The 24,737-nt window shown below is 44.3% G+C and overlaps 1 protein-coding gene across 11 annotated transcripts in view; it reads left to right on the top strand.

Annotated features, from left to right (window-relative positions):
• The window catches only part of Znrf1 (zinc and ring finger 1), an 87,086-nt gene that overhangs the window by 20,581 nt on the left and 41,768 nt on the right, over nt 1–24,737 (top strand). The window contains exon 1 of one of the 11 annotated variants that reach the window (XM_063278297.1): nt 94–281. The exons of the other annotated variants lie outside the window; for them this stretch is intronic. Coding sequence (XP_063134367.1) covers nt 242–281 — 40 coding nt within the window. The 5' untranslated portion in view covers nt 94–241. Of the gene's footprint in view, nt 1–93; nt 282–24,737 lie in introns of those variants that run through there. 11 annotated transcript variants of the gene reach the window in all.

Raw genomic sequence — 24,737 nt, forward strand, 5'->3', positions numbered from 1 at the left:
TGTGGATCATTGATGATCACAAGCCTACTCCTTTACCTATGGAGAGGAGAAACCAGGTAAATAGAAAGGTGGTGTTAAGTAAGATTTGAGGAGAATGAAGGCTAGCTTCTACGTGGATTTATTGATTTTTTTTTTCCGTGCAGCTGTGATTAAGCTGAGGTGGAGGACAACTTTGAGATGGCTGCAGAAAGCTAACTCATCATAATGAAGTTTGTCTCCCACACCAACTGGTGATGTTGCCATGGTGATGCTGCCATGCCCTTGGCTGCTGTCATTGCTAGGTATTTGAGTTTGGGGGTTTGTATTCATTGTCTATGATGCCGGTAATGTGCACCAAATGCATTGAACCCAAGTGCCCTGCCAGAGCCTCAGTATGTCTAGTTACACTGGTTCTAACTCCCCATCCTCCTGCCTCAGCCTGCCAAATGTTGGGATCACAGGCATGTAATACCACACTTGGTAGTATGCTGGGTTTATTTTTGTTGTTTTTAAAATTAAAAAAAAAAAAAACTTCGGAGGAGGGGAGAGAGAGAGAGAGAGAGAGAGAGAAGGAGGAAGCAGTGGAGAGAGAGATGCACATCATACATATGTGGAGGTCAGAGGACAACTCGTAGGAGTGAGTTCTCTAAATTCAGGTCGTTAGCTTTGGAGGCAAGAGCCGTTAGCCACTAAGCTGTCGCACTAGTGTGGGGTTAGTATTTTCGAGATGTTGCTATTACATTGGTGGCTGAGTCCTTTGTAGGGAAAGAATTAAGGTATTATAGTCCAGAACCTGGAAATAGGGTTTAGAATGAAGCTAAGCCCATTACCCAATAGCAAGGCTATTGTTTTTGAGTTCTAGTGGGTGGCATGTGTCATTTTCCCAGAGGAAGTAAAGAGGTGAGCAGCCTAGGAAAGTACTTGGGGAAATTCTGTAATGATTGGAACTTGAGTGAGGCTCAGTACTTGAATATTTGAACCCTTCCTCCTGTGACTCCTGCATTTATAACAGCCTAGGTTCTGTTTAAAGTAGGCCAGCAGAGTTGTAACAAATAGTAATGTGTAATAACGATGTCACTGACAGCAGGCATTTATTTAATAATGCTTACCAAAAGCCTGTACTGTTTAAATGTGTTTAGTGTATTCATTCTTTGTCTTTGCCCGGTGACATATTTGGCAGATGCAGAAACTAAGCCTCAGCACTTAGGAACTTGCCTAAATGTCACATAGCAGGAAAGTAGTGTGGCTTTAGTGAATGGCACCTCCTACTGTTATTAAGTGGCCATTCAGAAATGCAATTATTTGGATCCTTTTTAGCCCTCATGGTCTTAACCTCAATTTACAAACCTTTGTAGTTGGGTAAAGTGATGGAGAAGTAATTTTCTTACCTGTCAGCCATGGGATTTGCATTCTTTTACTCCTAGTTACGACCAGTCCCCTTAACTACCTAGTTATGACCAGTCCCCTTAACTACCTTTGACTGCAGCGGGGCTTACAGGCCACTGACTCACAGGACTGTTTCCGTCCCCCGTTAAATGGCTGAGGTTCCACAGTCAGTAATGGCAAGTCAGTCTGTGCCTTGCCCCACTTCTGCCTTATTATAAGGTGGCCAATCCACAACCTTGGTGAAGTCAAGTCTGCCTGCTGTGTGGGTGTAGTCTTGGGAGGGAAGATATGCAGAGCCCCTCCCTTTCCCCTTGTTACATTCCTGATCACTAAGTTTAATGAGCTTTTAACATGGCCTGGGAATTCTGATCTATTTTTATAGTTCATTCCTTCCAACTTCCTGGAGGGTTGTCCTTTACCTTGTCTTCAAAACTAATTCCCCTCTTAACAGACTGATGGCTCACACCTGCAGTCTCAGAGGCAGAGGCAGGATCCTTTGCCAGTGCCCTCTCCCTCCTTAGACTTTGGGGAAGACCTTATGTTGTTTCTTCTTGAAACCAGTTAACCACCAATCATCACCCATGTACATCTCTACTCTTCCTCACCGTTCTGTAACTTCGTCATACGAGCTATCTGTGTTTGTTTTTGCAAAGGCTGACCCTTCTCTTGAATAATAGATTTCAGCCATTTTTCATAAGTAATTATGGAGTCCGCAACACCGATCTCCAGACTTTGTCTGCTTTCTCCTAATCGTGCCTTCTCTGACACATTCCTATCAGAACTGGGAAAACTGCTGACATTTCTCTCACCTGAAAGGAGCAATAACAGATTACATCCTGCTTTCATTTCACTACTTCCCATGATATCAGAACTCCTTAAGAACTGTCAGTCTGGGGCTGGGAGGTGGCTCAGCGGTTAAGAGCACCAATTACTCTTGCGAGGACAGGGTTTGGTTTCAGGAACCCACCCCATTAACCTTTTCTTTGAGACTTATTTTAGGTCCTAGAGCATGTGGAAGATTAATGAATGCTTCACACCTTGAAGAGAAAGTAGTTTCTGCTATTGGAGGGTTGCTCTGTCATTGGTTGGGTCAATTTGGTTCTTTTCAATTCTTCTAGAATTATACCGATTTTGTCTACTTAATTGCAGAGAGGAGTGTTAAAAAGCCACACCACCTTCCACTTAGGAGCATTTGCATGGCTGTGGTTATCTGTCCACCCTTTGACTTTTGCCTTCCTGTGCCTGGGGACCGAACCCAGGGCCTTGCGCTTCTAGGCAAGCGCTCTACCACTGAGCTAAATCCCCAGCCCCGCCTTTTTTTTCTTTAGGGTCTCACTATGTGGCTCTGGTTGGCCTGGAACTCGCAGAGATCTGCCTGTGTAGGATTACAGGTGCACTCTGTGCTCCACCATACTAGGCATTGTTTGCATCTAGAGATTTTACTGATAGAAAACGTATGTTAAGGGCGTCCTGCTGTTTTTAAATCCAGACTAGTATTTTTTTTTTGTTTTATGTTGGGAACTTCGCATTCACATTCAATGCAATGTTTATCATCTCGCTCCATTTGTTTCTCCTCTCCTTTTCTAGTCCTTAAATTAACAATTTACTCCAGCCTACTAATTTTACTTTTTTGCTTTTAGGAGGGCATTGCTTCAGGTTTTTTACTTTTTTTTTTTTTTTCCGGAGCTGGGGACCGAACCCAGGGCCTTGCAGTTGCTAGGCAAGCGCTCTACCACTGAGCTAAATCCCCAACCCCTGCTCCAGGTTTTATAATACAGATTTAATTTCACTCCTTACAGTGTGTCTGTCTTTAGTTATGTTTTTTGTTTGTTTTGCTTTTGAGACATGTAGACCATGCTAGCCTCAAATTTACTGTATTGCTGGGGATGACCTTGAACCTAAAAAAGTGAGTGCTCATGAGTTGTGAGTCCATGAGCACACATATGTGCATGGCCTGAGTGTGTGAGTGCGTGTAGAGGGTATGCAGAAGCCAAAGGAGAACAAGGACATTGTGTGTCCTGCTCTGTCACTTTGTACCTTATTCCTTTGGGACTAGCCTGGCAGCAAGCGACACCCACCCCCTTATCTCCTTCCCCACAGCTGGGGCGCAGGCCCAGGCGAGCGTGCAGCACAATAAAAACTCTCGCCCACTAAGCTACAAAGAGTACTTCTATCCCCCCCCCCCCGTGTAAGGACAGTACTGAGAGTCCTGAGATGATACTCTTCCATTCATCTTCCCTAGAGACCTCTGGAGCAAAGGACACACATATTTCACGTGTACGCACACACATATCACCTCACAGTACACTGGTTGGTGGTTATTCCTTTTGCTTCAACCGGTTAATTATCGTTTAAAGAAATGTGATTTTAAATGTATTCATAAATATACATCAGCCTTAAGTAGATCCCAAAATATTTAACCCTCGACTCAGCAAATGAGTAGTTGCTAAAAAGTAAAACTCAGAGTTTGCAGTTCACAAACCAGACACACAGAGTAAACAGATAGTAAAATCCCAGCCCTAGGAAGAAAACGCTGGAAAGGCATAAATAGCTTCATTTTACTGGTTCTCTGCTTCACGTGGCTTAAAGAGTGAGGGACGTCTCAATCTGACAGATGAGTGCTGGGCTGTAATCAGTAAGAGCGTGCCACTAGCAGTTTAATGCAGTGCAGGTCCCACTTATGTAAGAGTGCAGAAGAGCATAGGGAAGCTCGGTCTCCTGAACCCTCATCAATGCAGCTCTGCTTGCTGCTAGCGTCCTGAGCGTGAAAGCCAGTGCCCTATTTCAGCCTTAGCTGGGCGGCGCGTTCAAGACCTGTTGCCTCGGTGCCAGCTCTCAGTCAGCATGGGGGTCATCCTTAAGGGCTGCTCAGCTGCCTGGAGCTCCTGGCTCACCTCAGCTGTGTAACACTTAGAGATCCCATTGCATTGATCTAGGGTGGAAGAAAGGGGTCGTGACCTTGACATTTCTTGAATGCTTGTTCTGGGCCAGGCTCAGGGACAGAACTTTACATACATCCTCATGTTTCCTCTAACTGCCTCAAGCATAGAAGGAAACTACTCCCATCATACAGATGAGAACTCCTGTCTGAGATCTGCATGGTATTTCACAACCTTTAGGATGGCAGCATTTAAGTGTGATTGTGTTTGCTTTCTTTCCTGTTGCACAACTCACAGGAAATGTTGCTAGGTCGGGGTAAGAGTGGCACATGATAGTGTGGTGATCTTTGGGATCTTCTCTTTGGCCTCTTAGTGTGACCTCAGCTTCACTGTTCTTTGTATTTAATCCCTTGATTTTCTTTCTGGTTTCCTTTCCTTTCCTTTCTTTTCTTGTTTTTGTTTTTGTTTGACAAGGTCTAACTATAAGGTCCAGCTTAGGCTGACCTGGAACTCATAATGCAGACAATCAAGCTGGCCTTGAATTCAAAGAGATGTACTTGCCCCTGCCTCCTGCTTGCTGGGATAACTTGCTTTTTAATATATAAATTGAGAAGCCACAAAACCTTTTGCTGACAGATAAGGACCAGTCTATGATAGGGAAATTAATTTGAACTGGCTTTATTTTTCTCCTCCTGGCAGTTGAGTTTCTGGCTCCAAGTCCCTGTGATTTTTGAGAGCTGATCCAAAACCTATTTTTGTTGTGCTGTTAGGTAATAAAATCTGTCTTAAAACTTAATGGCTTGTTTCTTGGGTTGGGACAATGACTCAGTCCAATAACCTAATAACGTCCTTTCTGCACAAGTATAAGGACCCGAGTTCAATGCCCAGAACTTATGAAAAAAGCCAGACATGGCCGTGTGTGCTTGTACCCTAGTGTTGGAGAGATGGAGACAAGTGGATCCCTTGAGCTTGATCGCCAGTCAGTCTTGGCAGCATTCTTGGCAGATTCCAGGCCTCTGAGAGACCCTGTCTCAAAAAGAAAGAAATTGTTGGACAGCACCTAAGGCAAGACACCTGAGGTCATCCTCAGCCTCTGCAAACATACAAAACCTCACATACAAGTACACATACAACTTAGTGGCTTACAACCACAGTAATTCTGTGACACAGGAAGTTAGGCAGGGCTCAGCTGGGTTGCTCTTTGTAACAACAGCTGAAATGGTTGCATTCAGACAGCAGCTGGAGCAGGAATGTCTAAAATAACTGCTAGAGTTTCTGCCACCTTGACTAGCATGATGAAGAGGCAGGAACTCACTCTCCACGTGGCTCCGTCTCTGCTTGACTGGCTTGAGTTTTCTATGACAACTAGATTCCAGCAGAAACGCCACTAAGTAGAAGTTGTAATTCCTATAGGCCTCTGAAGTTTTCTCTGTGTAGCCTGGGATGTCAGGAGAGGGAACATGGTAGAAGAACCTATGAGACAGAAGCATCGTCTATCCTTCTGTCAAGAACTTGAGCCCCACTCCAGGTCAATTAATCAAAACCCTAACGAAACAGGCATTCTTGGGAAAGTTGTGTGTGTCCACAGTGGCAGTGAAAGCCCACACTCCTTAGAGCTGTGCTGATAAAATGAATTGAACATAATTTTAAGTGCAGCTAACATTTTTCCCAGTTCATAATCCCATTTTTAACCTCTCTGAGAATGTCCCAGTGAGGGCTGGAATAGTTCAGTTGGAGATCAGTGAGTAGCATGATGGGCGAGCGCTGGGTTTGATCCCCAGCACCAAGGTAGCAGAGCAGAGCACCTCTGCCACTGCCCAGGACACCCTGTGTGAGCACCGGGCTGTGTAGTCACCAGGGCAAGTGCTGCTTCAATGAGCTGCACTCCAGTCCTGCTTCCCTTCCCTTCCCTTCCTTCCTTCCTTCCCTCCTTCCCTCCCTCCCTCCCTCCCCCTCTCCCTCCCTCCCCACCCTCTGCTGTGTGTCTATGTCTCTGTCTCTATCTCTTTTTTTTTTTTTTCAAGACAGGGTTTCCCTGTGTATGTAGCCTTAACTGTTGTAGAACTCACTCTGTAGACCAGGCTGGCCCTGAACTCAGGGATCAGCCTGCCTCTGCATCCTGAGTGCTAGGATCAAAGGTGTGTGCCACCACTGCTGGGCTAGCTCTGGTTTTATTTAGAAGTCCTTTGACACAAGTGTCTCACTGTATAACCCTGGCTGTCCTCAGGCTTGCCTATGCCTCCAGTACTGGGGTAGAGGCATGTACCACCACACCCAGCAAACTTTAAGACAGTCTTTAAAATTCACAGCATTAAAAATTTTTTAGCTCTTACCAGTGTGTTGTATTATGCATTAACTTAAGGATCTTAAAATCTACTTACAAACCAGAACCGTTTGCTCCCTCACTTTCATCCTCTCACAGGCAAGCCGGCCTTCCCCTTGAACAGGAGCAGCAGGGAGGGGGTCTGCCTTAAAGGAAAGTTAGGGTGGTGGTTTACCCTCTTCCATCTTCTCTGGGAGGCTGAAACAGGAAGACGGCAGGCAGCTAACGCGTTATCACCCCAGGCAAACAGTTCTTATCTCTTCACAAGGCTGTGAGGGGAAGCTCAGGCTGCACGTTCCTGCTCCTTTCCCTCAGCTGTACTTTGCAGAACATTCCTTTCATTCTCAACAGAAGTTGGCGTCTTCCTTCTTCACAGGGACTTCCAGGTCTACTTCACTTAGCTAACATTTATTGAGAATTTAAAGAGGCAGGAGCCATTTCAGCTTTATTAAATGTGTGAGAATGATTCATTGTGACTCTTGTTGTCATGGAACTGTACGGTTTAGTAAAAGTTAGCAAGTGTGAGCACACAAGTAGTTGTCAAAGGCAGCATGTGGGAGTCTTGGAGAGCAACTTTCAGAACCTGTTGGGCCTGCAGGCCAGGCCAGGCCAGTCCCTTACTTTGCATTTATAACCAATAAACCTCGACTCTCTGTGTTAGACCCTGGATACCTGGATAGCTCTCGCCATGTCGAAATGTGTCCCTTTTTGGAACAGTCTTCAACTTCTATGACTTACTTTCCGCTTTTCTCTTGCTTGCTTGCTTGCTTTCTTTCTCTTTTTTCTTTTTTTCTTTTTCTTTCTTTCTTTTTTTTTTTTTTTTTTTTGAGACAAGGTTTCTCTGTATGGCCCTGGTTGTCCTGGGACTCCGTTGGTAGACCAGGCTGTCCTCAAACTTGCAGATCCATCTGCCTGCCTCTCCCTCTTTGAGTGCTGGGATTTAAAGGTGTGAATTCTTTTTTCTTGCTTGGACAGGCCTTCCCTATATACAGTGACTGTCCAGGAACTCTTCCCTTCCGGTGTGTTTTAAGGGGGAGGTGTGGGGAGGGCTTTATTCCAGTGATGCTTGTCTGGTGACTGCAAGGACCTGGCTTGGCATGGGTTCTTTAAGCATTTGGTGTGAATGTGTTTTCTTTTAATTTTGCCCACACCCATGCAATCCTTGTTTCCTGTGCCAGTACCAGAACAACCCTGGCTAGAGATTGAGAAAAAGCCAGTAACTGACTTAAAATGCAATGTGTAAGCTGTTTGCTCTTTGCATATGTTTTGTCGTTGTTGGGAAGTTATGGAGTCTTTTTCTGCCTCTGAGGACAAGTCTGGAAAGGAGACAAGTGGACGCGCTATCCTAGACATAGTAGGGAGTTGAGTAAGCAGGAAAGTCACTGTTGTAAGGATAGATGGGACCAGGGAAAATTTGCTGGGTTTAAAATAATTTTCATACAGATGCTATGACATTATTAGTCATTGGCTTTCCCCGCACAAGCCATCGTAGTCTTGACTATGAGTGTGAACCATATTTCACCAGGCCCAGATGTTCTCTCTTCCAGCTCTGCTATGCTGCTCCTTAATGAGCTTACCAAGAAGTCCTCAGTGAGAACATTGTTTACCCATGACACCTCTCGGATTATAGGACACCATTCAGACTGTAGCAAGGAGCTCTTGTCCAAGGTTGGCTTATTCTGACTATCCAATAAATTGCTTTTCTTGCTGGTTTTTCTCTCCCCTTATGTACGTTTGCTGCTGCTGTGGTAGAAAGATAGTGGTGAGCCCTGTCTTCTGAGGAGGCCTTTGTATACAGGTAGCGGTAGGAGAGTGGGACATGTTTAAGCATAAAGTTTAAAGTTTAGTGTTGGAGTGTATGTAGACATCAGTCACTTTAAAATGTAGGATTTCAGGCAGATGAGATGGCTCATCAGATAATAGTGTTTGCCACCAAGCCTGACAACCTGACTTCTAAACACGCACGCACGCTCACACGCGCGTGCGCGCACACACACACACACACACACACACACACACACACACACACACATTGAAAGAAGCATTTCAAATATATTAATATAGGAAGCATATACTTATAACTAGGATGAAATATCTACATATTTCTTATGTAACTTTATACCATCTTGAATAGTCTATCTATCTATCTATCTATCTATCTATCTATCTATCTATCTATCTATCTATCTAAGAGGCAAGATCTCACTCTGTAGCCCAGGCTAGCCTGATAGTCAATAAAGGCAAACCTTCTGCCTCAGCTTCTCAACATACTGAGATTATAGATGGGAGGCAGCACAACCAGCTTGGATTTCTTTATACCATTCTAGTGAGTCCCCATAGTTTTGTGTGTGTTAGTATGAATAGGGCAAGGGAGATAGGTTCAGTCCCTAGTAAAGAAAATGAAAAAAAGACCCACTATGCCTGCTTCTTTGAACTTTCCTTCAAACTTCAAAGTTTAAAATTCAGTACTATGTTGTTTCTGAGATGTCCCATGCATATCCAGCCTGAAACTCCCCTTATTAGGAGATGTGCTGTCACCTTTTGTATCTGCTTCTCTCTAACTGTTAGCATGGAAGGGTTCTGTGCATACTGCGTGTGCAGGTCTCTGACTTTCCCACTGCAACTAGATGGTCCTGTTGTAGTTGTGTTTCTTACCCTGGGCCCTTTATGTCTTTTCTCTCAAGCTTAGGACTGCCGTAAGAAGTACAGAGATTGAGTACTTTGCTCCACAGGCTTCTAGCCCATCATCAGGGTGTCAGTGTGATGGTTTCCTTGGAGGTGTCTGTCCTTGGCTGGCAGATGGCCACCTTTTCCATGTGTCTCCACATGGTTTTCCTTTTGTGTCTATGTTCTAATCTTTTATAAGGGTATGAGTCTTACCTTTTAGGGCCTACTCTGAAACCTCATTTTAATATGGTGACTTGACTTCTAATATCTATCATTAGATTAAAGCAGATAAAGTGGACCCGTTGCATTGCTCCTTTACAAGGGGAGTGCTCTTGCCACTCAGGGTGGCAGTTACAGTGAGGGTTTTGTGGATATTGTTTGTTAGGTCAGAGATGGTTCTCTGTGCCCTGTTTGCTCTCAAGAATGGAGAGCATGAGGCCTGGCTTAAGTTGGAGCTTAGCAAGCTTGGATAGTTTCCTCATACGGGCTCAGAAAGGAGTCTATCTCTAAGGCTGATTGGGAAGACAGCTTCAGTCAGAGCAACTAACAGCAGAAAACAGGATGAGCATTTGGGAGGCCAGTCACAGACACAAGGGTTCTTATCAGTCCAGGGTATTGTGACCTATGTTGCTCTTCTGCCTCTCGGTGTTTCTGTGAGAAGCCCAGCAGCTCTCAGCTGGCTCCTGTCTGACTTATCACTACTGTGCTGTTCCTTTGGTCACTGCTAGGAGCATTCTTTGACTTAGTCATCTGCTTTTCTCTTTGGTACACTCTGGGCCCCTCCCTCTGGCCTTCCTAGCATATGCATTTTCCGTAGTGTGTTCACAGTGGTGTGTGCAGCCACTCCTAAGACAGTTTTAGAGTACTCCCATTTCCCCCATTGGGAATGTTTTCATACCGTTTAAAAATACTTAATTATCTTTTAAGTGTGTGTGTGTGTGTGTGTGTGTGTGTGTGTGTGTGTGTGTGTGTTTACACACATACCTGCCATGGCACAGTGTGGAAGTCAGAGGTGAGCTTGCAGGCATCAGTTCTCTCCACCAATTTGGTCTCAGAATTGACCTCAAGAGCCTTTACCTGCTGAACCATTCCTTTTAAAGATATTATCAGGGAGGGGTTATTTGAGACAAGGCCTTGTCCTTAGCCCAGAGTGACCTGAAGGAGGCTTACTGTGAAGCCCCAGCTGGCCTTCAACTTGCTGTAGCCCTGCTGCGTCAAGCATCCTGGGCTCTCCTTTAAACGTACCGTACAAGCGTCTCTGTTGTTTTCAGAGACAGATCTTGTGTAGCCCGGGATACCCTCAAACTTAGTATATAGATAGCTGAGTATAATTTGAACTCTTGACTCTCTTATACCTGGAACTATTAACAGCAGGCCTAGTTTCCAACAATCTGTTTAATCATAGATTTTTAGGGAGCAGGGTGTGGGCAGGAACAAGGTAACACAATGTAGCCTAGGCTGGACTAGAATTTGCTATGAAGCAGGCTGATCTCAAACTCAAAATAACCTCACTGCTCTCCTTCCTGGTGCTGGAATTGTAAGTATAAGCCACCACGATTGGCTTGGAGTAATTCTGTCCTGTTAGCGTTGTTTCTTTCTAAGAACCACGTTGATATTAGCATAAGAAGCCTTATGGTAATTTAGTATTCAGATTCATCGTTAAAGAATATATGGAGAAATTATTCTTAGATCTTTTGATGAAGTTGGCAATTACATCTCCTTAAATGATCCGATACAAATGCAAACTGTTTGCTGTTTTAGGAACTACAGAATCCAGATCGTATGGATTGAACTAACTCTCAGATGAACTCCTCAGGGCTGCCTTATCTATCTGTGAGTTTCTTGGATGGAAACCACATTAAATCACTGATCCAGATATAGTGGTATATAGAATAATCTCCCCTCAATTCCAGGAAGATTAGTCTTGGCTACATGGGAAGGTTGGAGCCAGCCTCTGCCAGATGAGCCTGTCTCAGACGATGACGGTGAACATAGGCAACGCAAAGATGGACAAAAAGGTCCAATCAAGGATCACGGCTTATGTGCCATCGTGTCTCCATAGTTCTGTTTTTTTCTAGAATATACCCTTCTCTTTATAGGGTTGACAGTCCTGTTTGCCATACTGTTTCCTTTAGATCTAGATTCAGGTTAGATTTCCTTGGCCGACAAGAACTACAGATGACGTGTGCTCTTCTGTGTCAGTGTCAACTTCATCCCATGATTTCATTGGTGCCTGCTAGGCAGAGGGCATCTGTGAGGTTTCATAATTCCAAAATGGCGTGACTGTGATATCCAGGGGTTTTGGGGTCATTAGTAATCACCTCCACTACTGAACTGTATTCCTAGCTCGCCTCTCTTCAACAGTATTTATTTTATTACTATCAGTAATTTTTTTCTTTTTGAGACAGGCTCTCCTTGCAGCCTGGAGCTCTCCAAATAGACCAAACTGTCCTCAAACTCAGAGATCCACCTGCCTCTGCCTCCTCAGTGCTGGGATCAAATGTGTGTACCGTTGGGGATTTAGCTCAGTGGTAGAGCGCTTGCCTAGGAAGCACAAGGCCCTGGGTTCGGTCCCCAGCTCCGAGAAAAAGAAAAGGGAAAAAAAAAAAAAGAGAGAAAACTTAGACAAATGTGTGTACCACACCTGGCTTTCAGTGGTGTCTTTGGAATTTTGAGTCTATCATTTCTGTGTCAGCCTTAAGTATATACTTGAGTCTCTCAGATTGTGACATCTCCTGCCTTGCCCTTGTTGGACTTAAACAGGGAGACAAAACTGGCCAGTGACAGCAACTTGTAGGGAAGCCTTTTTCCTCTGTGTGTGGCACAGACAGAACCCCCCCCCCACCCCCCATGCTCCTTTTCAGCTCTTTCTCAGTTCCTGGCACCTGGGGATTTCTAGTTCGTTCTTTGTTCTCTGTCAGTATAGGTATTCAGACACACTCTGTCAGTATAAGGTTTCTGTTAGATAGGTGCCTGTTTGTTCTGCTGTAACGGGAAGTTCCCAGGATTTTCACTCTCAGTTTTGAGACTAGATACTTCAAAGGGGTGTTAAACTTGAATGTGTTCTCTTATGCGAGCTTTTGGGGTAACTATAGTTGATATCTCTGTCGTCATTTAGAAAGCCATAGAATCTTCACTCTCAAACTATTAACTCTGATTACAGAGGTTTTTAATGACTGGAGATTGGTGAAGGATGGAATGGTGGCAAGTAGTGAGGAGAGAGAGATCACAGGTTACAGCTCAGTGTCTTTCTCTGCTTCATCTTTAGTTCTTAAGGGCACTGGTGTATCAGCATTTAAAACAGGAGAAGCATGTTTTTGCTTTTTTGTTTTTTCAGTATGATTAAACCTGAGAAAATGATTACATTTTGAAATGAAAGGCCTCATGGTTCATTCCTTTGAGGCTCTCATCTCTAGAGTTTATTTTTTTTAATATATATGTATGTTAAAGGCCAGCGTTGTATTTCCAGCAACAAGTGGAAAGAGCTGTGTGCATCTATAACTTTACTAGCAAGTAATAGCTGAGAACCCAGAGCCGGTGTGTTACTCAGCTCTCTGTCCCTGTAGCAATGTAAGTGAAATAGTCCAGGTAAAAAGAAGTTTGCTTTTGGCTTAAGTTTCAGAGCTTTTAGTCTATGGTCATTTTGCCCCATTTCCTTTGGCCTATGGCAAGGCAGTGACTCATGGGAGAACTAAGTGTGCAGTAGAGAAAGCTGTTCCTATCACAGCATCCAGAAAGGGCAAGAGGATGGGCCAGGAAACCAACAGACCAGTGTTCCTTCCTTAAAAGATTTAGTGTGTGTGTGTGTGTGTGTGTGTGTGTGTGTGTGTGTGTGTGTGTGTGTGTGTGCACGCACCTGCTCTGGAGAATGGGGAACACATGTGTGCACTGTAGAGTTGATTCCTCCCATCTTTGTGTCAGTTCCCAGGATTAATCCCAGGTCTCCAGGCTTCCATAGCAAGCACCTTTAACAGTGCACTGAGACATTTCTCTGGCCCCCAAGTCCCTTTTAAGGGCCTGCCCTCATAGTTGTGTGGAAAATTTGCAGCTAAACCTTACCTCTATATGGCCTTCTTATTAGTACCCAGGACTGGGGACCATGGTTTTTGGTTTTGTTGTTGGTTTGGCTTGGTTTTATACCACATAGGCTCTTTTTTTTTTTTTTTTTTTTTTTTTTTTTTTCTTTTTTTTTTTCGGAGCTGGGGACCGAACCCAGGGCCTTGCTAGGGCCTTGCTCCTGCTAGGCAAGCGCTCTACCACTGAGCTAAATCCCCAACCACCACATAGGCTCTTAAAGGACATTTATCCACGCCAAGGCGGTAGTATGTAATAGATGTGAAATATTAGTTAAAAAAATAAGCAAAAACCAAACTGGGTAGAGTGAAGCATCCCTATTGACCTGGCACTTGGGAGGTCATGGTGGGCTACAGAGTGAATCACAAGCCAGCCTGGCTACAAAATGAAACTTAGAAAACAAACAGAAAACTTCTTTGCTTTAGAGTTCAGATTGCAGCTGCCCCAGTATAAATACAGGAAACGCCTGCATTTTTCTTTTAGATTCAACTGCCTTTCCACCATCACCACTTGTTTGGCTTGTCATATGCATTTCCAGGCTTTCTGTCTGAAAGGAGATGATATTATTCACAAATGGCTCAGAAATAGCAATGAGCATTTCTGGTCATTTATTAACTTTTAGGTTTTAGAATTAGATAAACTTTTGTGACCAAGGTGCCTTTGGACTTATACAGTAACCAGTACAACCAGTTAGGTGCAGGGGGTGTGGGCTGTTATGTTTTGAGATATTTCTCCCTGTGTAAACCAGACTAGCCTCAAACTCACAGACTGCCACCTGCCTCTACTTCCTAAGTGTTAGGATTAAAGGTGCGTGTCACCATGCCTGTCTGAATTGGTAGTTTATAAAACTGTGGTCTCTCAAAGATGAGAAGTGGACCTCGGAGCCGCTGGCACAATTCTCAAGCCTCATTGGATTCCCAGTTCTTCACGACCTCATCTGTGTATGCATGTGTTCGTCCTCATCCGTGTTATCATTTGTATGGGTTCATGTATTCAACATCACAGATATAAAGCTGGTCCATTCCAGAGAGCACTTTGGGACTACTGCTCTCCTATGCCTCCTTATCCTGAGCCCTTATCAAACTGATCTGTTCTCCTTCTCAGTAAACAGACCTTCCCAGGTTAGAGGTAGAGCTCAGTGCTGTAGTCCTTGCCCAGCAGACAGAAGCCCTGTCTTCAATCCCCAGCACCTAAAACACCAAATAAAACCCCACCTGTCTTGGCTCAGCCACATTTCTGCCTCCACAACTACCCAGCACCTTGTGTCTTTTTATTATGCTTATTAGCACATGTATTGTCTCTACTGCCCATCCATTCCTCTGTCTTGATTTATTTCCAAATAAACTGTATGTTTATCTCAGTATTTTTTTTTTAATTGTGTCAAGCCAGGAGAGGAGGAGAGGAAGAGAGGGAGAGAGAGAGGGAGGGAGAGAAACAGAGAGAGAGAGAGAGAGAGAGAGAGAGAGAGAGAGAGATATCTCAATATTTTAAAGTAGTATTCAGTGGTATTTTTCTCTGTGTGTAGTTTACATACAATAAAACACACACACTTAAGTGTATGTTCACTGCGTTTTGTTCTCAGCCTAACCCAGATCTCTCTGTAGAAACAGAAGTTCACATTCTCCACCCACCTTGTAGACTCACTGTGAACCCTAGCATACGTTGTCTATCAGAGCTCTGATTTCCGTGTCTTCTCCTGTCAGGAATGCTTGCTGCTCATCTCTTTGATGTGAGTGCTGACCTTGCTCCTGCAGAGAGCCTTCCATTCTGTAAAGAGTAAGACTGAGATGCAGCGGCTCAGCACCCGCCTCCCGCCCATTTTCCCACGCTGCTTTATCTCAGACAGCTCCTCTGTGCACCCCTTCCGTCCTCCATCTTACTGCTGTGAGCTTGCCAGACTTTGTGTCCTCAGTGGTTCTGTTGCTGCTGAGCAGACCTACACATTGAAAGCAGAACTGGTGGCCCCTGTGAAAAGGAGCCTGGAGTCTGCAGACAGGAGATGCTTTCTCATTGGTTGTCACATGATGACTTCTGTAGACATTCTCTGACTTAGCCCTGTGAGAGGCCTCGATTGGACCTGGGGGAGGAACCTCCTGAGGAAACAGATTCTGGAAGTCCTGCCTAAGGTGGGCTCATTGCCTTCCTGAGGCTCTATTTATAAGCCACAGAGGGAATCTAAGGGATTTTATATCACCTCCTACCCTACCTTATAAAATTAGTTCAGGTGGGTGGCTAGAACCATGAAGTTAAACACCAATTATCTAAATATACATAGGAGGTAGGAACAGAGGGTCAGAAAAGAACCCGTGTTCTCTAACTTGAGGATTCCAACTGCAAAGACAAAAATGGCAGCGCCTCCTCGAGCCTGCAGCTGTTAGGGGCTCCTTGAGCTCTGACATCTTTCCTCTGTGTTCATCCACGGCTCTGATTATAAGTGCTTCGTGCTGGAATCGCCACTCACATATTACGTTATGGGTTTTGAGAGAGTCTTACTATGTGTCACAAGCTGGCTCCTAACTCACGATCCCTCCTCACTCAGCATCCCCTGAGGAGTTGCAGGATTACAGGTGTAGACCACGGACTCTTGGAATCTGTGTATTAAATAAGCAAATTTGACTCTTTGAACTAGAGTTTTCCTCACAACCTACCATCATGCTGTCTCTATTCTTGGGGAAAATCCTGTCACATTTAGAGGGAAGCATTAGCATATTTCTAAGTGTCTCTGGGCTCTGTTCAGGCTGTCCCCTCTGTGGCATGGTAGACTTGTTTTAACCATTCTGTCTGGCAACTCAAGGTCTTCCAGCATGTAGTCAGAACTTTGCTTTTTGTTGACTCCATAAACTTCAGCTAATGGTATTGTTCCATTTTAAGTTATTTTCCCTCCTCGTTGGCAGTTGACTTTATGCTTTCCGTTCCTCCAGCAAGGCCCCTTAGTTCTCCGTGATACTTGTGGTTCCCTTGGGAAAGGCAGAGGTCCTTGTGGAGACATTAAGCTAGTGGTTTCACACACACATGCACATGGTCTTCAGGAGTAAGGAACCTCCAGCATTTGATTCAGATATGCAGTTTGGGTTTGAAGAAGGAAACCTAAACCCAGCAACTGCTCTAGTGGGCTGGACCATTCTTAGATTCTAGTTGTGGAAATTAGAGTAAGAAGAGGGAGAACTTTATGGAAGAAATTGATGTTGCTTGGCTCAGCTAGAGCTCTGTTCTGTCCTGTTGATCTCTAGTGTATCCCCATCAGGTCCATGGAGAATGAGGCAGACAAAGGGTAGACGTGGTAAGGTCATGAAAGACATTGCTGTGTGAGATTATTGGGTTGGACCTCTTGCTGGGTTTTCAGCCTTGACTCTGATCTGAGTAAGATATCTCTAATTAAAAGTGTAATAAGAAAAATTTATTCATTTAGCAGTTAGATAACATAGTTTCTCCTTGTCTTCAAGGGTCAATTTCCAAGATCCTCAGAGGGTCTCTAGGATCACAAGCTCTACAGTGTTCTCTGAATACCCTGCAGCTAATCAGAGTTAATCAGTCTCTCCCTGTCTTTTGTTCTGGTATCTGCTTTGCTTTGCTGCATTTAAGACTGGAAGGCATCAAGTAAAGCAGTCATTTTCTCAGCACTGTCGATCTGATAACTGACACTGAGTAATGCACACAGCAGGACTGGACTGGACTGAGCATGTCCTCTCTCAAATAGGATGGAGCAGCTTTCATTGTACTACTCAGAAGTTATGAGATTAACGTGTCTGATTGGGCGCTGGTGAGCTTTTCCAGAGGTCGAGAGCCCTTGCTGCTCTTGCAGAGGACCGGAGATCAGTCCCCAGCACCCATACAAAGCAGCTCACAACTGCCTGTAACTCCGGCTTCAAGCGATCCAGCACTCTCCGCTGGCCTCTGCTTGCACATCCTTTAGACTTTCCCTTCTTCCCATCTCAGTGTCTTCTCAGGAAACCATTCTGGCTTAAATGAAGTTTAATCCTGGCTTAGTCAAATTTAGAGCTTCCAGTGCATGTCTCCTGTCTCAGTTAGGGTTTCTATTGCTGTGATTAAAAACACCACAACTTAAAGCAAGCAGGGGAGAAAAGGAGCTGTAAGTTCCACATCACACTCTATCACTAAGCAAAGTCAGGGCAAGAACCTGGTGGCAGGATCTGAGGCAGAGGCCTTGGAGGAGTGAGCGCTGCTCACTGGCTTGCATCTCGTGGCTTGGCTTGCTCAGTCTGCTTTCTTATAGTACCCAGGACCACCAGTCCAGGGGTGATGTCCCCCATAATGGGCTGGGCCCTCCAACATCAGTCATTAATCAAGACAATGCAGACTTGCCTGACTAGTCTCCTGGAGGCATTCTCAATTGTGATCCCCTCTTCTCAAATAACTCTAGCTTGTGTCAAGTTGACATAAACCTAGCCAGCACATATATCTGCTCTATTTTCCTACCTGTGCCTCCGTCACTAACACATATGACTTAGGTGATATCTTCTTGGAATAGAACAGGGCTGTCTTGAAGGCCTGGGTAACTCCTTTGAAGAACTTGGTGTCCTTTGTGTGCTACTGGTCTGGGCGTAGGGCAAGTCCTGTCCTCAGACTGAGGTCTTCTCTGATAGATTCAGGGCTTGATAGACACTGACTTTCGCTCGGGAGAGAGATTTCTCTTTGTTCTGTAGAAACCCAGGAAACATTCTCAAGTACAGTGCTCCCCCACCCACCCACTCACACTTCAAACTCAAAAGCTCAGAAAGCAACAAATCCAGCAGGAGCTTTGTCTGGAGTTGCCTGTCTGCCTAGAGGACGTTCACCCAGTCGGCATGAGATTGCCAGAGGCTCCCTTCTTGGAGTCTGAGTAAACAGCGATTAACTCACAGGAAAGAGAGCCTGAAGTCTGACACCTTGCCCTAAGAGGCTTTACCGCAAGTAGCCTGTTCTTCTGAGTCTTTCTCTGAATAACTACACGGCATGACAGCCATTGTTCACAACCAGCATTTGTTCCACCCCTCCTAGGGCCTTCACGCACTCAGAAGGCCTAAGGCTGGAATCCTCTGTCTCCATGTCCCCTAGACACTCCAAACTCCTACTTTTGCTGTAGTTTAGAATGCACCATAAGCTCAACCATGTGGCCCTTTTTTAGTTTAATTCCATATACTCTTTTTTTTTTAAATATTTATTTATTTTGTGTATAAGCACATTGCCACTGTTCTTAGACAGATGGTCGTGAGCCACCATGTGGTTGCTGGGAATTGAACTCAGGACCTTTAGAAGAGCAGTCAGTGCTCTTAACCGCTGAGCCATCTCTCCAGCTCCCGATTCTGTGTTCTTTTGTGTTAGTAATTTACTCTTTTTACCTCTTTGCCTACTTTCAGTTTATTCCTCAGAATTGGATATCATTTCTCTCTATGGCTCACAAAACCAGCATTATGGGCTTGCCAGCTGCCCACCTGGATGAAGAAATTCCCTCTAGGCCCCCCAGTCAGACTGCAGAAACCCAGTTCTGCTGTAAGAATGTTGTCTTTTGATCTCAGGACCTAGGTTGCAGCTCTCCAAATGAGCTAACTCACAAATCACTTTGATTGGATAGACTTAAAAACATATGCATGCAGTCTTGTGGACTTATTATTGATTTTCTGACTTTAAAAAAGAGTCTTCTGTCTTTGAAGGACTAAGAGAATCCTTCAGACCATTAGCTTCAAAGGAAACAAGCACGGTTTTGCTCTGCTAGTTCCTGTCTGATAGCCCAAAGGCATCCTTAGGGTGTTCGGAATTTATAGTGAATTTCTTTGCTGAGCGGGCAGGTTATATTTATAATATTGGAGCCCGTCCTCATTTTAGTTACATATAGGCAAGAGTTAGTTCCTCAGGTCTCTCTCCCCACGCCTCCTTGGACCTCCTTTTTGTGTCTCTTTTGAAGTTGGAAATGTCATAAAATACATTGAGAACCTCCTTTAGAAGCAAGGCTTTGAGGCAGTTGGCCTTGTGAAAGAATTCACCCTATTCCCTAGAGCTTGACCTGTAAGCCAAGTGACTCTATGTCTGTCACACTTTGATCAGACAGCTCTGTCCAGAGGCTCTGGAAGGGCTCAGGTTGGAACAAGAGGCCATCATTCTATGGCAACCCTCTTATAAAGCTCTAGGTTTGTGGATAGAGCAAATCCATGAAAAGTTAAATATATAATTCTGTCTGCTGGTGTTTACCTCTCTTGGTTAAAGAATAAATCTGGTATCTTTAATCTTTGACCAGAATAGAAAGACTTAAAAGTTATGAGAATTCACAGGTCTGTAGTGTCTATGGACTGGTCTCATGAGAAAGACTTCTAATGCCACTGAGCTCCCTGGTGCACCCAGCATCTGAGTTCCAGCTCAAGTAAGTAAGTAAGGATCTGGAGCTCTATATTTAAGACTTTTTATAACTTCCTCCTCCTCTTCTTCCTCTTCCTCCTCCTCTTCTTCTTCTTCCTCCTCCTCCTCCTCCACTTCTTTATTTTCAAATAGTGATATGGGCGCTCTGCGTGCATATCTGTGCACCATGTCATCCCCATTGCCCATGGAGACCACAGGAGGGCTTTGGAGCTCCTAGAACTGAGGTAACAGACTGTTGTGAGCCACCATACCGGTGCTGGGAATTGAACCTGGGACCTCTAGAAGAGCAGCCAGTGCCCTTAACTGCTAAGCCGTCTCTCCAGCCCATTTTCTTTTTCTTTTTTCTTTTTTCTTTTTTCTTTTTTGGTTTTTTTTTTTTTTGTTTTTTTTTTTTTTTCGGAGCTGGGGACCGAACCCAGGGCCTTGCGCTTCCTAGGTAAGCGCTCTACCACTGAGCTAAATCCCCAGCCCCTCCAGCCCATTTTCTTATAGAGAATGCTACTGCATTTTCTTTTAGTTTGTTTTTTTTTTTTTTCCAGAATTTCCTGTGGTTTCCTCATTCAGAATCCTGTAGCTCCAAGGCTGCCCCATCTTCCTCATCCTCCTTCCCCCTCTTCCATGACTCTAGAATAATTCAAGTGCACATTTCGTGCTATTCCTGTCAAGCAAGTTTCTGACCTGAATGCCTTTAGTGGGGTTGCTTCAATACAAACACAGATGGCAGCAGATGTTTTCTTGTTTGCTCTTTGAGAACTAAAGGTTCAATAACTACATGGAGGCATTTTAAAGATTTATTTATTTATTATATATAAGTACACTGTAGCTGTCTTCAGATACACCAGAAGAGGGCATTGGATCTCTTTACAGATGGTTGTGAGCCACCATGTGGTTGCTGGGAATTGAACTCATGACCTCTGGAAGAGCAGTCGGGTGCTCTTAACCGCTGAGCCATCTCTCCAGCCCCATGGAGGCATTTTAAATGAATAAATTGTTTCTGGGTTGAGAGGTGCATGATAAAGTCCTTAAGTTTCAAGATAAAGAGCCTTTCCTTAGCAGGACAGCAGATGGTCCAGTTCTGTCTGTCCTTCATGTCCTTAGTCTTGATCTCTCAAACCTTCTGGTCTAGTTCCAAAGACAGCAGAAATAGAGTGAATGCCAACTATGCCAACTTTACCAGTGGAACTGAAACAACGTGGCAAATGACGGATGAGCCTCCTCTGGCCTCAGAACTGTCACTGGCAGCTGCTTAGGAGGAAATGGCTCTGTTTGCCTTGGAAATGGTATTTATAATGACAGGCTATATATGAAGAAGGGTGTCAGTGCCATTGTAAAGCCCCTCAAGAAAACAGGGCCCCTTGTCCTATAACCAGTCAACCCCCGAGGGTGTCCCGCCTCTTTCTATAGGAGTATATAATCTGATGGTAGTCTAGGGCTGCCCCCACTTGGCAGCTGTTCTCACCCTTTACGTGTATTGTGTTGCTTTCATTAGCTTTGCTTACAGTAGTCACTCTGAGACTAACACTGTGACATTCAAGTCTAAGGACTATTTCCCTGTCAGGTGGGAATCAAAGGGAGGGATAAAGTGGCCAAGGCCTCATAGAACAGTGAAGATAAATGGGTAAAGATGAGAACAGCTTTTCCAGACCAGAAATTACTGCTACAGTGGAATGGGAATCCAACCTCTCTTTGAGCAGTTCAGTAGGAAGCAAACAGCACACTTCAGCCCATTGCTGTGGGCAGAATAACTTGTGTTGAATTTGGTACTCCATTGCAGATGAGACCAAAAGTCTAGGTAGGCAGAAGGTAGTAGTACTTACACCTGCCCTTCTGTCTAACCAGGAGAGATATTTCATACTCAGTGGTCGCTGTTATTATCTCCTTTAAATACACCAGGTCACATTGCTCAGAATATCAGTTACCCTCCTTGGAACTTAGTTGGCCATGTTGGTGTTCCTGAACTGGACCGAGTGTTTTTGTACGAGGCTGCACCTTCTAGGCTTTTCGTATTGAAAAGTGAAAGACCAGATTCTGGCCTTAACTTGCCGCCCTAGGACTGTAAAGGAAACATCCAGAGTGACCCAGGTCCGGGACTAGAGAGCTGGCTTGGCAGTTCAGAGCACTGGATGCTCTTCTAGGGGTACTGCGTGACAGCAACAGTTGTAACTGGTTCCAGGCAACCCAACGCTTTTTCTAGCGTCAGCGACTAATGCATGCCAGCAAAACACCCATATACATGAAATAAAAATAAAACATTTTTTAAAAGTATTACAGGTTTGTAAGTTACAGTAAGAGCCATTAGAATAGCCTGCTATTGCAGGATATTTGATCCCACTGTGACCCTCAAGATTGTTATTTACTGTAAAAACCTGTATCTAGTTGTGGTATGGTTGCACACACCTTTAGTTCCAAACAATGAAGGTAAAGTTAGTTTGTAGAAGGAAGCACCCATGTTTGAAAGTGAGGTCTAATTGAGTGGTAAAGTGATGAATCCAAAGAAAGATTTGACAGAATAGAATATGCCCAGCTCTCATGGGAAGAGAGAGAGAGAAAAAGGGAGCTATTTAAGGGCAGTGCAGAGAGAGGAGGTAGTTTTCTAAGGACAGTTGAACAGAGACAGGTTTTAGAGAGAGAGAGAGAGAGAGAGAGAGAGAGAGAGAGAGAGAGAGAGAGAGAACAAGCTAGACACAGGTGAAGACAGAACGAGCCTGAGAATGAGAAGGAGCCAGAAGATTAGAACAGATTGCCAGAGTTAGTCTGAGATCAAGCAGAGCAGTTCACTGAGAGGCCCAGAGAGAAGCCAGATTCAGTCAGCTTGGAGAGGGGTTTGAGCCAGCTGAGTTGAACCAGCCAGCCAGAGATTAGAAAGAACTAGAAAGGGTGAACTTATTCAGCAGCAAGTCTCAGAGGCTGAAAACATTCTAGGCCTAGACTAGATTGTACGGAAGCTAGAAGCTTCCAGGACTAGGCCTAGGCTAGCAGGGCAGTGAGCCTCAGAGATGACAATTGCTACGGGAGAATAAAAGTTACATTTACAGCCTACTCTCTGAGCTGATTGAGAGTAGGCATCGGAACTCCTTATAGATAATTGCAGCTACCCTTCCCTGTTGCAGCCTTGGCACCAAGTGTTTGCTGAATTCCAAAAGAACAGCATAAGAAATCTCAGATACTGTGGTATCAGAGAAGGCAGCCTCTTTAGTTTGTGGTGAGATGGCTCAGGTCTCCTAGGAATCAGTTTTCCGCCATCAAAAGACTCTACTCTCTTGAAGTTTGTTTTCAGGTCCTATTTGATTTTTTTCATTTCCTGATGTACGTTAGAAATGTTTTGAGCCAGAAGTTTGAGGATTTTCTTCTACTAGAAGTAATGGTTGGAAATTGCATAAATCATAGATTTTTAAGTAGATAGATTTGGCTCCTCCCTGTTCTCCAGGCTAGCTTTGTTTCCTTTGATCTCTGGAAGTCACATTGTGTTCCTTCATGTCATTTCTCCCTGCACTCCTCTGTGATTACAGTTTGGATAGGATTATATGACCAGACATCTTGTTTGATTATTTGGTTACATACAGCAATATGAAATGCCTCTCATCAATTAAAACAAAACAAACAACACCAGGTGCACTTGGACTTGCCATAAAACAGCTCAAAAAGAAATGGCAATGTTTGGGCTGGAGAGATGGCTCAGTGGTTAAGAGCACTGACTGCTCTTCCGAAGGTCCTGAGTTCAAATCCCAGCAAACACATGGTGACTCACAACCATCTGTAATGGGATCTGATGCCCTCTTCTGGTGTGTCTGAAGACAGCTGCAGTGTACTTATATATAATAAGTAAATAAATTAAAAAAAAAAAAGAAATTGCAGTTCTCAGCACAGTATCATGACGGGGGAGTTGTATCTGTCTGTACATAAGAGCAGCAGGACCGTAAAATCCACCCTAGTGTGCTCGACGCAGGACATCTTTAACCGAGAGTAAGAGTTTTTAAGATTTTAAAAACCTACATTTTATTCTTGGCTTATACCCTTGATTTTGAGGTAAGACCTCTGAGGCCATCTCTTTATTTCTTCTTTGTGCTATGAGGCTACTAGAATCCCTTCACTGTGTAAGGAGGAGGTTGCTAAGAAAAGAGGAGGAAATCCACATAGGCTGCCCACTGTGACGTCATTCAAGGGATGCTGATGAAGTCAGAGCCTGCACTGGAGATCTGACCTTCTTGCCAGCATTGTTGTGATCTGGTATTTTGTATGTACTAGATGTCATCAAAGGAAGAAAACCTTAGAAGTGTGAGGCTCATCACTGATGTCTATATTCATCCACCATGCTTTTTTACAGAATTAATCTGCTTGCCCTCAGCTTAGTTTAAAGAATTTGCCTAGCTGGGCATGAGGCAGCCCCTTTAAACCCAGCTCCTGGAAGCAGAGACAGGTGAGTCTTGTGAGTTTAAGGCCAACCAGGGCATATGTGAGGCGTTGTTGTTCTTTTTAAAGTTAATCCAGGAGCCTTCTGTGTGTTAGCTTCTGACTGGCTGAGCTTACTGCTGAGATGTGAGGAAATACTGGCTTCTGTTGTATTTTTCTCAACTTAATCTGTAAGAGAAATTCGGTTACACCCTTGACAAAATGTAAGCAAGAAATGGCTTTGTTCTTGCTGCCATGCTATAGTACAAGACACCCTGTGCACATGGCTGTTCAGTGACTTCAAAAGGCTTGAAACAGTTTAAAGACCTGGCTTTGACAGACTGTTCAGCTCATTTGTAACAACAAGCTTAGAGCCTGTTGTGTTGAAAGGCATTTAGAAGGGCAATGCCTTGAACTGTCTCCTGGAACAACCATAAGCCTGGTTGGTAGGGTGTCAGAGCACGGGTCTCTCAAGGCATCCTCTGAGGGCAGCTGAAAGAGTTCCCACTGTCTACGGCTCATGGTCAATACACTGACCTTTTGCCAAAGGTGAGAATTGCTGAAGGGAGATGAATTATTTATCAAGAGTCAATTAAGAGGGAATCGTGAAACAGTGCAAACACAGTCTTTACCTGCCCATGGCAGCCTGAACTCATTTTGTCATCTCTTCGTATAACAAGAGAAGCTCT

This window comes from Rattus norvegicus, chromosome 19 (genome assembly GCF_036323735.1).
Source record: "Rattus norvegicus strain BN/NHsdMcwi chromosome 19, GRCr8, whole genome shotgun sequence".
NCBI classification, from domain to species: domain Eukaryota; kingdom Metazoa; phylum Chordata; class Mammalia; order Rodentia; family Muridae; genus Rattus; species Rattus norvegicus.